This window comes from Balaenoptera borealis (genome assembly GCF_965194805.1).
Source record: "Balaenoptera borealis genome assembly, chromosome: 3".
Lineage (NCBI taxonomy): Eukaryota > Metazoa > Chordata > Mammalia > Artiodactyla > Balaenopteridae > Balaenoptera > Balaenoptera borealis.
This window is the reverse complement of record NC_138866.1, coordinates 39,273,525-39,289,333: the sequence shown is the minus strand read 5'-3', so window position 1 is coordinate 39,289,333 and position 15,809 is coordinate 39,273,525. Positions and strand designations below refer to the sequence as shown.

The following is a 15,809-nucleotide window of genomic DNA, read 5'->3' as shown; positions in this document are numbered from 1 at the left end:
AAGCTTTGTCTTCCTTGGTATTGCCTTGTAATTCACACTCACACAGGAGAGTAGCTAACCTGTCTTTGCAAGTCCATGCATTATATAAAAACCAATTTCTTGCAACTGCCTCTGCTTCTTCAAAGGCAAGTTCTGACACACTTAACCAAAGAACCTTTATAAGTTTTCCAATATGAGAGCCAAACAGCTAATGTTTCTGCATTACCCACAAAAAATCAAAGGGAAAACATCATCCACCCAAAGTTTGGAAAATATGAGTTGCCAGTGTCTTAGTGCACATGGAAAGAAAACCAAGCTAGAATAAATATTAGTCAATGTAAGATCCTTCTTTTCTTTCTGCTTTAATTTTTCTGTCACAGTTTTTCAATTAAAAATGCCTATTCTATCTAAAAAAAAAGGTTCTGAAGAACCTAGGGGCAGGACAGGAATAAAGACGCAGACGTAGAGAATGGACTTGAGGACACGGGGAGGAGGAAGGGTAAGCTGGGACGAAATGAGAGAGTGGCGTGGACAAACATACGTTACCAAATGTAAAATAGGTAGCTAGTGGGAAGCAGCCACATATCTCAGGGAGATCAGCTAGGTGCTTTGTGACCACCTAGAGGGGTGGGATAGGGAGGGTGGGAGGGAGATGCAAGAGGGAGGAGATATGGGGATATATGTATATGTATAGCTGATTCACTTTGTTATACAGCAGAAACTAACCCACCATTGTAGAGCAATTATACTCCAATAAAGATGTTAAAAAAAAATGCCTATTCCAAAATAAATAAATAAATAAATAAATAAATATGCCTATTTTTTAAAATCCCTGTATAAAAAAAGATACAACTTGTAGTGGAAATTATTATCTAGAAGAAAAATACCTTTTAAATGGCGTGTTCACTGGCATCTTTAATGTTCTGGTAGTGTTTTCCTCCTGATAGAAACCACAGTTGTTTTGGAGAAGATGACTATATTGCATAGTTTATAAAAGTAAGCACTTCTGTCATAAGACTTATTTTGGGATTCTCTCACCTACCTTCAGTCATCTGACTGCCTGAATTACTATATATAAAAAAAAAAGTTTTCCTTGTAGCTTTGAAACAGAGTTGGATGGAGTTGCACAGAAATTCTGGAACGTTACAGTCTAGCAGGAGCTATCGTTTAGCAGGGTTTTGGCAGAACTTCAGCAGACTGTATATAGAACTTGAAGATTTTCTCTAGACATGTGTGAGCAAATCTGAATTTTGGCCCCAAATAAGGAATAATTATATAATATTAATTCATATCACAACTATAAATGCTCAAAATCTAGTAAGCGAATTCTTAAAACTCCTACTTTAGAATGCTTAGATTCATAGTGTACTTTTCACCCTTCATTTTCATAAAAATCAGATGGAGCTAAGCTGGTTTGAACCAGATTTTGAAATTGTTAGTTATTTACAACGAAGAGGTTTCATATCCTTGAAGCTGAAAAATAGAATGTATGATATGCAAAATCAGAGTAGTTGCTGTAGAGATAGTAAGGACAAAGGAAAGAAAGAATAATTTTTTAACTGGTTAGAATAGTGAGTATAGGTAGAAAGCAATTTTCTCTATTTGTAATTCATTTAAGGTTGATGTTTCACAAACAGAAATTGACATGGTAGGGTTTTCCCAAAGCAAACTATAATATAAAAGTTTGTCTTTCTAGCTGTTGAATGTTTCTGCTAACCTAGAGAAACCCAATTTTATCTGTAATCAAATGTAAAAGATCTTTTTCATAGATATTAACGTTACATTAGCTTTACTTTAAAATTCTTGTGATTTTGCATTCTGCTTCGTTGTACATCTGTTTATTATAAATATTGAAATTATTAGATCTATACAAACGGATAAAAAATAACCTACAAACAATTTTGTCACATGAAGTAAATTGGACGGGTGGACAAAGTCTATACTAGTCTATCATTTGTACAAAAAGGAAAGGACACAAAACAGAATTTTTGGTATATGAATTGAATATCTCTGGGTAGAAAAAAATAATTGGTAACAGCAGTTCCCTCTACAGAGAAAGAAGAGGGAAGAGAAGTCAGAAGAACTTTTTTTATATTTGCTCATTTGCTGTATTTGATTTTTTTTCTAGCCAAATGCATAACATATCCACAAACACACACGTAGTCATATTACTCAACTTTTCCTCATTCTAAAATTGACACTATGTTTTTGTCCTCCCCACCCCTGACTTCCACAGCTTTGAGCATTCTTTGCCACACGGGTATCACAGTTTGAATAGCATAAAGGAGTGGCATGGTTCCACTGATTCCTAGCTTTGTGACTTTGTATTTTTAGCTCTTTGACCATAAGCTTACTGAGCCATAATAGGACCACCACAATTTCTATCTCATAGGGCTGTCCTAGTGCTTAAATGAAAGAGCACACCTAAAAATCCTTAGCACACTGCTTAGAATATGGCTGCTGTTCAAGAGATGATTGTTCTTGTCTACTGGTTAACACCCTACATTCTGGGGCTGCCAAGATGAAAGTTCCTGTCCATCAAAACCTCTCTACACTCTATAATGGCACACAAACCTGCATATTAAGCAAAAAGTATATGTCTGGCCCATAATAGAATGGCTACAATATATATTGAATCAATGAATGAAACAATGATATATTTTAACTATGCTAACATATTGGTGTGGTCTGGGATGGGGGCTAGGAAGTGGGCAAGACAGATTCTTAATAAACATCTTTCTTCGGTTTATTAAGGTACCAACTTATATACAGATGAAAAAAAGTTGAAATCCTTTAAGTAGTTATTTGGATCAGGAGGTAGTAGTACCATTAATTTTCAAAGACAAGACTGTTCTTTTTTCTCTTATGTCTTTCCTTTCTAGAAATGAAAAACCTTATGAAGCTGTGGCTTTTCAGAATCTTTCAACTAACTTTGATGTTGGAAAAATATCCAAATATCACTTTCCTTTCTATTCAAAGGGATGCTTCATCAAGGTTCATTGCTACAAATTAAAGCCTTTTGCTTTGTTCAGGAATATATGAAAACTTGACTTTGGAAGAGTATTCCCTTTTTCTCTTATAATTAATAGACTATTTCTTATAGTAGTTTTAGGTTTACAGAAAAATTAGACAGAAAGTTCCCATATACTCCCTCTTCCTCCACCTACAAACCCACTTTCCTCTATTATTGACATCTTGTATTGGTGTGGTACATTTGTTATAACTGATGAACCAATATTGATACATTATTAACTAAAGTCCACAGTTTACATTAGGGTTCACACTTTGCGCTGTAGATTTCTATGGGTTTTGCCTAATGCATAATGTCATGTAACCACCATTAGAGTATCATACAAAATAGTTTCACTGCCCTAAAAATCCTCTGTGCTGCACCAATGCATCCCTCCTCTCCTCCCCCTAATCCCTGGAAGCCACTGATATTTTTTTCTGTCTCCATAGTTTTTCCTTTTCCAGAATGTCATATATCAATAGCTAGAATCATACAGAATGAAGCTGTTCCAGATTGGCTTCTTTCACTTAGCAATATGCATTTAAGGTCCTCCTTAAACATGCATTTAATGTCTTTTGGTGGTTTGATAGCTCATTTCTTTTTAGCACTGAATAATATTCCATTGTCTGGATGTGGCCTAGTTTGTTTATCCATTCACTTATTGGCAAGTTTTAGTTGCTTCCAATTCTTGGCAATTTTGAATAAAGTTGCTATAAATATTCATGTGCAGGTTTTAGTGTGAACGTAAGTTTTCAACTCATTTGGGTAAATATCTAGGAGCATGATTGCTGGATTGTATGGTAAGACTATGTGTGCTTTGTAATAAACAAACTGTATTCCAGCATGGCTCTACCATTGTGCATTCCTACCTGCAATGAATGAGCGTTCCTAGTGCTCCATGCACTCAACAGCATTTGGTGTTGTCAGTATTCTGGATCTTAGCCATTTTAAGTGTGCAGTGGTATGTCATTGCTATTTAATGTGAAATTCCCTAATGATATATGATGTTGAGCATCTTTTTATAGGCTTGTTTGCCATTTGTATATATTCTTCAGTGAAGTATCTGTTCAGAACTTTTATGCAGTTTTTAATTGAGTTATCTATTTTCTTATTGTTGATTTTTAAGAGTTCTTTGTATATTTTGGATAGAAGTCCTCTATGAGATAAGTGTTTTGCAGATATTTTCTCCTGGTATGTGGCTTGACTTTTCATTCTCCTAGCAGTGTCTTTTGCAGAGTAGAAGTTTTTAACTTAATCGAGTCCAATTTAGCTATTTTTCTTTCATGGATCACACTTTTGGTACTGAAGCAAAGGTCATCTAGATTTTCTCCTATGTTATCATCAAGAAATTTTATAGTTTTCATATTACATCCAGGTCTAGGATCCATCTATTTTTTTTAATATTTATTTATTTATTTGGCTGCGGCAGGTCTTAGTTGCAGCATGTGGGATCTTCATGGTGGCACGCGGGTTCTTTTGTTGAGGCGTGCCAGCTTCTCTCTAGTTGTGGTGTGAGGGTTTCTCTCTCTCTAGTTGTGGCACATGGGCTCCAGAGCATGTGGGCTCTGTAGTTTGCGGCAGTTGGGCTTTCTCATTGAGGCGCATGAGCTCAGTAGTTGTGGCGCGTGGGCGTAGTTGCCCTGCGGCATGTGGGATCTTAGTTTCCCGACCAGGGCTCAAACCTGCATCCCCTGCATTGTAAGGCGGATTCTTTACCACTGGACCACCAGGGAAGTCTCTCTAGGATCCATCTTGAGTTAATTTTTATGAAAGGTGTAATAAGGTTGGAGTCTAGATTCATTTTTTTGAATGTGGATGTCCAGTTATTCCAGCACCATTTGTTGAAATGGCTATTCTTTCTCCATTGGATTGCCTTTGCTCCTTTGTGAAAGATCATTTGGTTATTTTTGTGTGGGTTTATTTCTGAGTTCTCTATTCTATTTCATTGTTCTATTTGTCTTCTCTTTTGACAATACCACTCTGTCTGGATTACTGTAGCTCTGTAGTAAATCTTGAATTTTGGTAGTGTCAGTCCTCCTACTTTGTTCTTCTTCAATATTGTGTTTGCTGTTCTGATCTTTTGCCTTCCCGTATAAACTTTAGAATCAGTCCGTTGATGTTGCAAAGTAACTTGCTGGGGGTTTGGATTGCACTGGGTCTATAGATCAATTGCAGGAAGAACTGACATCTTAACAGTATTGAGTTTTCCTATCCATGAACGTGAAATCTCTATTTATTTAGACCTTTGATCTCTTTCGTTAGAGTTTTATAGTTTTCCTCACATAGGTCTTGTACATATTAAGTTAGATTTGTACCTAAGTATTTCTTTTTCTTTCTTTTTCTTTCTTTCTTTCTTTTTTTTTTTTTTTTTTTGGAGCTAATGTAAACAGTCTTGTGTCCCCACAGCCCCCCTGCCCCGTTTTATTCAGATATAATTGACTTATAATATTATGTAAGTTTAAGGTGTACAATGTAATGATTTGATACATGTATATACTGCAAAATTCTTACAACAGTAAGGTTGGTTAACACATACTTTATGTCCCATAATTACCATTTTGTTGTTGTTATTCTTATGGTGAGAACATTAAAGCTCTACTCTCATAGCAACATTCAAGTATACAATACAGTATTATTAACTATAGTTCATAGTGTTGTGTGTTTTTAATTCAAATTCCAATTGCTCATTTCTTTATTTAGGAAAGCAATTGACTTTTGTATATTAACCTTATATCCCACAATCTTGCTATCATTACTTATTCATTCTAGGACTTTTTCTGTTTGTGTTGTTGTTGATTCTGTGGAATTCTATTTATTGCCTTTGTTCTTTGTTTCTTTTTTGTCTTCTACTCTCTTTCTGCCTTCTTTGGTTTTAAAAAGAGGCTTTCCATATGATTCATTCTATGTGATTACATTTTCTCTCCTCTCTTGGCATATCAATTATACTTTTAAAAATTTTAGTTGTTGCTCTAGAGTTTGCAATATACTTTTATGACTAATCCAAGTCCCACTTTCAAATAACATTATACTGTTTCACCAGTAGTGCAAATGTCTTTTAATAGGGTTTTCCCAATTCTTCCCCCCATTCCTTTTAATAGTGCTGTCATTCATTTCACTTATCTATAAAGTATAATCATCAGCTATACTTTTACTATTATCTTTCTGAACAAACCATTATTTGCTGGATCAACCAAAAATAAGAAAATTTTTTAAAAATTTATTTTACCTTCATTTATTCGTTCCATAACACTCTTCTGGTTTTTATGCAAATTTGAGTTTCTAACCTATATTACTTTCTTTCTCTCTGAAAAACTTCTTTTAACATTTCTCGTAAGGCAGATTTACTGGCAACAAATTTTCTCAATTTTATTTCTTTCATTTTTTTTTAAATTAATTAATTAATTAATTAATTTTTGGCTGTGTTGGGTCTTCGTTTCTGTGCGAGGGCTTTCTCTAGTTGTGGCAAGCGGGGGCCACTCCTCATCGCGGTGCGCAGGCCTCTCACTGTCACGGCCTCTCTTGTTGCAGAGCACAGGCTCCAGACGTGCAGGCTCAGTAGTTGTGGCTCACGGGCTTTGTTGCTCCGCAGCATGTGGGATCTTCCCAGACCAGGGCTCGAACCCGTGTCCCCTGCATTGGCAGGCAGACTCTCAACCGCTGCGCCACCAGGGAAGCCCTTCTCTTTCATTTTTGAAGGATAATTTCACTGGGTACAGAATTCTAGGTTGGTGGGTTTTTTCTTTCAACAGTTTAAATATTTCACCCATCTTTTCTTGCTTACATGGTCTCTGAAGAGAAATCCAATGTAATTCTTATCCTTCCTCCTCTATAGGTAAGGTATTTCCACTACAGCCCTCTGCCCCATGACTTCTTTCAAGATTTTCTCTTTGATTTTCTGCAGTTTGAACAGACTTTTTGATATTTTTCCTACTTGGTATTCTCTAAGCTTCCTGGATCTGTGGTTTAGTGTCTGTCATTAATTTTGGGGAACTTTCAGCCATTATTTCTTCAAATATTTCTTTGCTCCTCTCTCTCTCTTCCCTCTCCAGTATTCCCATTACAGTTAGATTACATCTTTTGTAATTGTCCCACAGATCTTATTTTGTTCCATCTTTTTCATTAATTTGTTTTCTTTGCGTTTCAGTTTTAGAAATTTGTATTGACATATCTTCAAGCTCATTCATTCTTTCCTCAGCTATGTCCAGTCTATTGATGAGCCCATCAAAAGCATCCTTTATTTCTGTTACATTGTTTTCAGTTTCTAGTATTTTCTTTTGATTCTTCCTTAGAGTTTACATATCTGTTTACTTTACTCATCTGTTCTTTCATGTTGTTCTTTTTCCACTAGCACCCATAGCATATTAATCACAGTTATTTTAAATTCCTGGTCTGATAATTACAAAGTCTCTGCTATATCTGAGTCTGGTTCTAATGGTTGGTTTATCTCTTCAGATTATGTTTTTTGTCTCTTAGCATGTCTTATAATTTTGTTGTTGAAAACCAGACATGGTATATTAGGTAAAAGGAACTTAGGTAGATAGGCTTTTATGATGAAGCTTTATGTTTGTCTGGCGAGGAGATAGGCTATGCTACTTTTCGCTGTAGTTGTGGTGTCTGAAGCTAAAATTTTCTCTAGTGTCCTTGTTTTTGTTTCTCTTGTTGTTTTCGGATATCCATAGTGATTCTTTAAATAGGGTCTGAGGTTTGCAGTTCTTTTAGCTCTAATCCCCTGTTATTACCCAGGAGCCCTACTGATGTGGTGGTATGGTATGGTAAGGTGTGGGCGGAGGGAAAGCATTCTATAATCCTATGATTAGTGCTCAGCCTTTTAGTGAGCCTGAGTTGAGTATTTCCCTTCTCTCATGTTGAAGGCTAGAAGGGGCTGGAGTTTAGTGTTCCCCTTCCCTAAGGTAGGTTAGGCTCTGGTAAAATAGCTTCCCTTGAGGACAGATCTTATTAAGAACAGAGTGCTCTGAAAGTATTTCAAAAAGGTAATTTCTTCTCTAGCTGTGCAAAAAGCAAGAGATTTTCCTCAGATCTTCACAGTGATTATCTGTTAGGCTCCTGGAGTTGAAACTCAAGAAAGCTGTGGGGCCCCTCTAAGGCTGAAACCCCTTTGTAGTTTTTAACTCTCAAGCTGGTCCACACAGAGCCTCCAGCAGTTCCTCACTTGCAGTTTAAAGTGTTCCTACTGATATTGGCTCCAACTGTGATGTTGACTTCAGCTTCTGGCTTCCGTTCCTGGTAAACTGTGATCCTCTGGTAAGCTATGATTCTCTATATCTCTCTATCCGTCTCTCCAGGTTTCAGGGCAGCAGTTTGCCCTGTGACCTCATTTCCCTGGTGGATCTAAGAAGAGTTGTTGGTTTTCAGTTTGTTAAGCTGTTTTTTCTTATTGCAAGGATGGGTGCTTCCAAGCTCTTTAAATGTTGGACCAGAAACTGAAAATCCTGTGGCATTCCTTTGTAAATTTATGCTTAAAATGTCTATCATAACTGAAAAGTGCTAGTGTCAAAATTTCAGTCCATTCTTATTCTCCAGAAATTCAGACAAATATACATATTTATTTTCTGTTTTGATCCTTGAAAGAAAAAAAAAAAGACTTTTAATGTCTATTATCTGCTAAGCACTTCCTTCCAAATGATATGCTTTTTCGTTGTTCTTGTAATAGAATAGATCAAGGTGGAGGAGAGGAGGAGCACGAAGGATAATAATGAGTCAAGAATCACTTATTGACCACTAGGTCTTCTTATATAGTTTGATACATTCTAAATTACCTGAATCTGATGTGTTTCACTCTTTAAAAGGCTCAACGCTCTATGTTATTTAGTACTAATCTAGATTTCAAGTTTTACCCTGCCTCTTCCTGAGTCACTGCCTAACTAACTTACTACTATAAATATGGGTTAAGGGTCAATTGAGTCATTCGCAAGTAATCTTTCAGTCTACTTAGAGAGTTCTGCAAAGTGGCTTGGAATGAAATTTGGACACTTACAAAGATTAGAAAGTAATTAAGTAAGATTGTTCGTTAAGGTTTATTCACATTATAATAACTTAAATGCATTTATTAATGGGTGTTTATAAAGAGGATAATTTAAAATTTTACCCCATAGAAAGTTTTGCTTTTTAGAATTCTGTTATTTAACAGGATTGATTGAATTAGGGAACACTATTTAGCTACTTTGTAATTATGTGAAAACAAGTTGAATATTACCGCTTTCCATGTTCATATGTGTGAGTATACACATATATATGTATACATACACACATAAAATACCATATTTTATACATTTTTCTGAAAGGAAAATTGAACTTTGAGGCAAATGTAATGACTATTCAAAAATATCTTTTGCTGATTGGATTATCATTCTGCTTTAAACTTTTAAAAATGACTTAGATTTGGTATTACAAAAGGCTCACTTTTTGTTGTTGTTGTAATAAACACTATACGCGTTAGCTATAATCACTGGCCAGAGAGAATTTCTCACCAGCATAATGAGAGAGGAAATGATTGAAGATCTCTGCAATCATGCTCATATACAAGGGTGGGAACACTATGGGCACTTCCACAGTTGAAAACAGAGAATATATGTGAATTTATATTAATATAATTGGCATTCTTAGGAAGTTAAAACTGGCTGAACTGCGGTAGAAGCCCAAGTAATTATCACTAGCAGAGGCACAAGTTTGGGGGTAATAATAATGATAAGAATAATGAAAACAAGACCACCAACAATACTAATGGCTAACATTTATTGATAGTTTACTACGTGCCAGGTATTGTTCTAAGTACTTTACATGTATTATCTCATTTAATCATGCCCGGATTCTATGGCATAGACATAAATTAGTAAACTGAGGCACAGAGAGGTTAAATGACTTGTTAGAAAGTGTCAGAGCCTGTACTCAAGCTCACTCTTGACTCTGGCATCAGCGTTCTTAACACTGAGTTTTCAGAATTTTAAAGTAAAAGGTTTGTAATTTACAGAATTATTCTTTCCACAATTAAAAAAAGAAAAACATGAATAATTATTTTTGGTCCTTTCCTCTTTTCAGGCATTTCCCATGTTACTTTTCAAGAAGACTTATCATTCAGTGTTGTAGATCTGGGAAAAAAAAGTAGCATTAAGATCAATCTTTAACCATATCTCTGGATCTGCTGACCAGTTAAGAAGAGGTGTTATGTGAATTGATTTTTGTCTTATCAGAGTTTAATGCTTATGCTACGTCGACCATTGTTTTTACATGACAATATAATTGAAATCTACTACAGATATCCACATTAATTTATAACCCAAAGCTAGATTGTAACAATATAATTACTAAGGCAAAGGTGAGAAGTAAAATAATCTAGTGCTAACTAGAGATATGTGTGCAGTGCTTCTTTGTTTGGCTCAAAACACGTTTCTTTTTCATTTAAAAGACTGACAGGCTTGAAACGTACGCTTCAAAAGCCAAAAAGTGATTAAGTCTTATCCAGGAGCTTGCAAAGTCATGCTAGCAAACAGGCAATAGTGGCTGCCAACATATCGAGTTGAGGTCCCCTGCTCAGGTCTCGGTGCGGGTTTTGGAGTCTCCTTCCTCTTTCCTGTCTACACAGTGAACTCAATTCAAGGTGGTAAGTCTCGAACTAAGGGTCGTCTTCCCCCTTTTCTAAATCCATCTAAGATTATTTTCCACTCTTTGAAAAGTAACAAGAAAATAAATGTCAACCTAAAACCATTTTTCCTACTCTTTTTTTCTGAAATTCGGGTTTACGCTCTTTTATTAAAGTCACTTATATCTATTTGTAATGCTTAAAATCATTTCAGATTTTAAGAGTTCCTGCTACCTTAACTACTTCCCTTGAGAGGTTTACAGCAAGAGGAGTTTATTTTATATTTTTATTCGTATTTACTCAGCAATCAAACTTCATCACTGAGAAACTTAGGGGACAAAGACAGTAGCCTAGTGTTCTATGGCAAAGGCTGCGGTCGGTGACATGGCCCATGGTTGGGTAACCTGGCAAGAAAGACCCCACCGTAACACAGCTGAGCAAAGGGACCAAGGGTTTGCTGCCACGAAGCGAAAAGTCTGCTTTTTTAAACTGAGACCTGGCAGAGCGCGCGGCAACCCTGCACAGCACAGCTGCCGGAGAAAAAGACAGCGGGAGACTTGCTGCCCCGAGAGCAGGAAGTGTGATGCAGGCTTGGGACCCAAAAACCGAAATCCCTTCTCAGCAGCGCCTCCCAAAGCCAGCCAGTGCTTTCCCTAGGAGAAGGCGCAGAGTCCCCAGACCCAGGCTGGCCGCACCCCATCTCCTTTCTCTTTCCTCCGCAGCGGCACACAGACGAGCACGTGAGCTCGGCAGCGCGTCCCAGCTGTGCCTCAGCTGACCGCCTCCTGATTGGCTGAGACAGACGTGGGCTGGGGTGGGGACTGGCCGCCTGCGTCGCTCGCCATTGGCTCTCAGGGAACCCGCCTCCCCCTCAGGTGAGGCGGGCTTGCGTGTGCGCGCCCTGTGCTCCGCGGGCGGGCGCGCCCCCGACACTCCCCCCCCCAACCCCCGCGCGATCGCGCGCCCCTCCCGCGCGCCTCCGCCTTTGCCCGCCCCCTGCCGCTGCCTCAGCTCCTCAGTGCACAAGAGCCGCCTCTTCTGAGGGGACGCGAGGATCGCCCTCGCTGCCGCTTTCGCCAGTGCGTTGGGCCGGGCCCTGACAAGCTGCCCCAGGGGAGGCTCTTCGGAGCCGGACCTGGACCCCTGCGATAGCCGTCTGCTCTCCCGCCTCTGGTCTCACGAGGGGTTTCCCGCCTCGCACCCCCCACCGCTGGACTTGCCTTTCCTCCCCTCCCCGCGTGTGGAGGGAGCCAGCGCTTAGGCCGGAGCGAGCCTGGGGGCTGCGGGCAGTGAAGGCATCGCGGGGACCGATTCGCCATGGAGGGCGCCGGCGGCGCGAACGACAAGAAAAAGTAAGCCCACTCCCCCAGCCGGCCGCGTTCTCCGCCGGCCCTCCCGCCTGCCCGCCCGCCGCCGGGGGCTCGCGGGCCGGCCTCCGCGTTCCGGGGGGCCGCCTTTTTGTTTCTGCCTCTCTCCCCTCCCCTCTCTCTCCCCCAGCCTCGCCGGCCGGGCTCCCCCACTGTCCACGTCGCCATCTTGTCGTGGGGGGTGGGAGACGCGTCGAAAGTGCTTTCAGGGGCCGGGGGCCGGGGGCTGGGCCCTGCTCGCCCCCCCCCTCCCGGCCGCCCGGGCCTCGCACCGCCCTCCTTACCCGCCTCAAACCCCCAGGCTACCCCGTGCCCCACTCCGGGTGGACTTCCCCGAGCCTGAAAACCCCGGGAAGAGAAATGAGCCGCAGCTTGGTCGCCGCCGCTTGCACCCGAGCTTCCGCTCTTTCCCGCCCCCATCCTCTCAGGTTCCATTGAAAACTCGGCCCCGGGGCGGCCCCTGCACGCAGGTCCTGGCTTCCCTGTGGGCTCGGGGCCCTGGGTTTCCGACCCAGGGGCTCGCGTGGTTGGATGCGATCTTGCCCCGCGGTTGTCCGGCCAGGCGTGTGTCTTTGCCTTTGTGCATTAGGGATTTGCCGCGATGGCCTGGGATGCTAACTTTTTAGTTTGCACGTGCAGGTTTGGTTTGGTTTGGTTTTAATCGCCTTGAAAAACTTGCCTAGAGCGAGAGTCGGAGTAACGGGAATTTAGGGGAATGGCAACATTTTAATGAGAACATCAGAATTGGATACTTTCTATCACCTGTCAAGAGAGCCCAGACTTTATAAGCGAATTATATGCTTCATTCATTCTTGGAAATATTTTAGTGAAAACGTAGCGGCTGGCTAAATTCAGGCAAACACTTTTAATGAGATTGAAAGAAAAGTATATGATCAGAGCAAATGAAATGCAGCAGTAAAATGTTGCAAAGTTTTTGGACAGACCTGCCTCATTTTCCTGAAATTGAAGTATATTAAAATATACCCGAAGTAAATAATCATCCTGTTAGAACTTAATGCAAGTTTAAAAACACCTTGAATTTTGAGTCTTAAGTGGTACATTATAGGATTAAGAATTGTGAGTCCAACCAGTGGTATTAAGTGACCCACCTCCACTCCCACCTTTTGGTCCACTCTGGTATTTTAACCTTTGAGGAAATTATTTTAAGGAATTGAAGATTTATGGTAAGAGTTCTGGTTAGTAGGCTGGCTTTACTGTTAAGTCCTCCCACTCGTCTGGGAGAGATTAACTGCCCTAATCAGTATCAGCAGAAGATAAACTTGTTTGTGTTCTTGCTATTTTGTGGATTCCTTTTTGGTCTTTATCTAATGGAATGATAAGTTTGCAGTTTGTATACACCAGAGAAAGCACGTATAAAATTCAAAAAGTGAGTAAACAGGTCTAGATTTCCATTCCAAGGGTTGCTAGGAATTAATTGCAATTAATTTTGCAGAAGTGATTACAAGGTTTTTGATGAAATCATGAGGCTGCTATATTGTAAACCTAAGGCACATCATCTCCATGTATTGCCAATATTCTGTCCTTATATGCTGAATCATATTTAATATTGTGCATGAAGTTATGCACCAGTCACTCCCTTTTTGTATGCAATGTTCTACTTATTTCTCCTTTGCAGTTCATCAGTTGAGAGGCGCATAAGCAGCTTTAATATAAATGAATTAATTAGCTACTGTGCTTCACTCCCAAGTCTAAACTAGTTCTTAGATTTTCCTCAGTCACATTTGTTATTTTCAAAATATTCTCATTTGAAAATGTAGCAAACTTGGATCAGATTTAATGTTTCTTAATACAGAGGTTCTTATAACTGAAAAATTAAGTTAAACAATAAATGGTAGCTACTCAACAACTTTTAGATTTTGTTTGTTAAAGATGTCTGTTTTTTTATCCTTTTCTAGCTAATAATTTTAAAACTTTTTGAAAAGATAACTGAAAGATTGAGGGGCAGAGATTTTTCTCCTTAGAATTTTTCCATTTTAAGTGAGCCTGTTGAGTGCAGGTGGGGAGACAAATTTGTCTTTTTTAAAGGAGGGTTAGGAAATTCAAAAGCTGAAGGACTGGAAAAAATCAGAACAGAGGTTGGGTATAGTTACAATAGATTTAACATAGGGAATTTCGTGTTGATTCCTTAGTAGTAGGGATTGGACTTAATTAATAGCACATTAATGTTGATTTTTAGATTTCAGTGGAATGTCAAGAGGCTCATTGTTCGCTTTCAGGTTTCAGGCCAGACTCCTTCAGTGTTTTCCAAAACATAGTTATTGGATCATTAAAGTAAAATCTCAGAGAATGGACTTTCCTTAATTTCCTTCTTTAACTTTGGTCATTAAAAATCAAGAAGCTCTCATTTACTAGTAAACTTTTTTCTTGTTACAATTTTACTTTGATTTCCTCTTGAAACTCTTGAAGAGGTTGCCTGGTGGTTAAGAGCATAGGATTTGAACCTGACACCTCTGAGTCTAGCCTTTTCACTTGTTAGCCTTGTGAGCTTGGGCAAGTTACTGAATGCTTGTACCTGTTTCCTCTTTTTGAAATGATGATAATAATAGCAACCATCTTAGTGGTTATTATGAAGATTAAATGTGATAATGCCTAGTGCTTGGTTTAGGAGTCTTGGTGACATTATATACTTGAAAATAGGTGTTACCTGTTAAAGTTTTAGTTTAAACTTCCACAACACTTAAAAACTCTTTTTTGCAAGTCCTTCCAAATATTTCTTTGTGTTAGTTCCCCTTCTCCCCACTTTCTTTTCTATATCTCCTAAAAATGAAAAGACTATCATTGGCTCCACAACTTTAAAGGGGATTCTTTTCAGTTAAAACAGTACATCCCTGGATTATGTTGGCATCTAGCATCAATTAATCTTGAGCATCTGATTTACTGTCTACCTTAGGCCCCCTTTTTCACATTTCCTTACCCCCTTGTTTCCTCCCCAAACAGGCTACTAAAAATTTACTCTGGACTTTAGAGTCTAGAGTCATAAACACATATACTAGTCAGACAGTTCATTTTAGCAGGGTATGTGCAAGGCACTGCAGTCTTAGGAATGGCAGTAACTTAAAACATTTTTTTTTTTGTCTTGATGCCACAGTTTGGAGTAGACAATTTTATAAATATTAATCTTTGCTAAATATGATGACTTGATAAAATACTTGTGGTAAAACATATGAGCCTACATAGTAGAAAAACTGTCCTTTACTTATGAATTTCTCCAGAGGTAAGATCTTTAGGCTTTTATCTCAAGGCAAGGCTTCAAGCCTGTACTGTTTGATTTTTGTAGCTCGATTTGTATAAAATTTATATTAGTGCACTCTTCCATGTGTATGTGTTTACTGAATTATCATGTTGTTTTAGATTATGTGTGGTAGTTCATTCCTGCGGTCCACTGCAAAGCATTTTGTGCAGTTTAGATAACATTCAATCTTTCTACCTATTGACTTCCGTTGTCTTTGCAGCTCTAATGGTGTTTGGGCTCAAGGTAAAGATTTTGTGGTTACATTCTATTGTTTTATGTTAAGAATGGTGTATAGGAGGCTGAGGGGGATTAGTCTCTTGACTGATTTTTTTCAGAAGAACTCATAATAGTTTATTGTGTTTGGTGGTGAAATAAAAAACTTACCATGCATGGATGTTAAATATTTGGGTTAGATTACTGTGCTTATTTATAGACATGTCCTCTTAAAATATAATTTTTAAAAATTTACATATTTAAAATACTATATTCTTTTCTTGCCTGAGATTGTTAACATAGGTCTGTTTTTCAAGTAGGAGAAAATAATCTGACTTAAATATGTTGTTGGATTAGGTTTCTATTAAGATACTGATTTTAATTCATAAG

General features: G+C 38.7%; 1 protein-coding gene and 1 long non-coding RNA gene across 3 annotated transcripts in view; one reads left to right on the top strand and one right to left on the bottom strand.

Moving 5' to 3' along the window:
* The window catches only part of LOC309626206, a 1,050,100-nt gene that overhangs the window by 155,359 nt on the left and 878,932 nt on the right, over nt 1–15,809 (bottom strand). The window lies entirely within an intron of this gene.
* The window catches only part of HIF1A (hypoxia inducible factor 1 subunit alpha), a 41,598-nt gene continuing 37,370 nt past the window's right edge, over nt 11,582–15,809 (top strand). The window contains exon 1 of one of the 2 annotated variants that reach the window (XM_082386503.1): nt 11,582–11,938. In XM_082386503.1, the coding sequence (XP_082242629.1) occupies nt 11,904–11,938 (35 nt within the window). In that variant the 5' untranslated portion in view covers nt 11,582–11,903. The remainder of the gene's footprint in view (nt 11,939–15,809) is intronic. The other variant, XM_082386504.1, reaches the window with a different exon arrangement.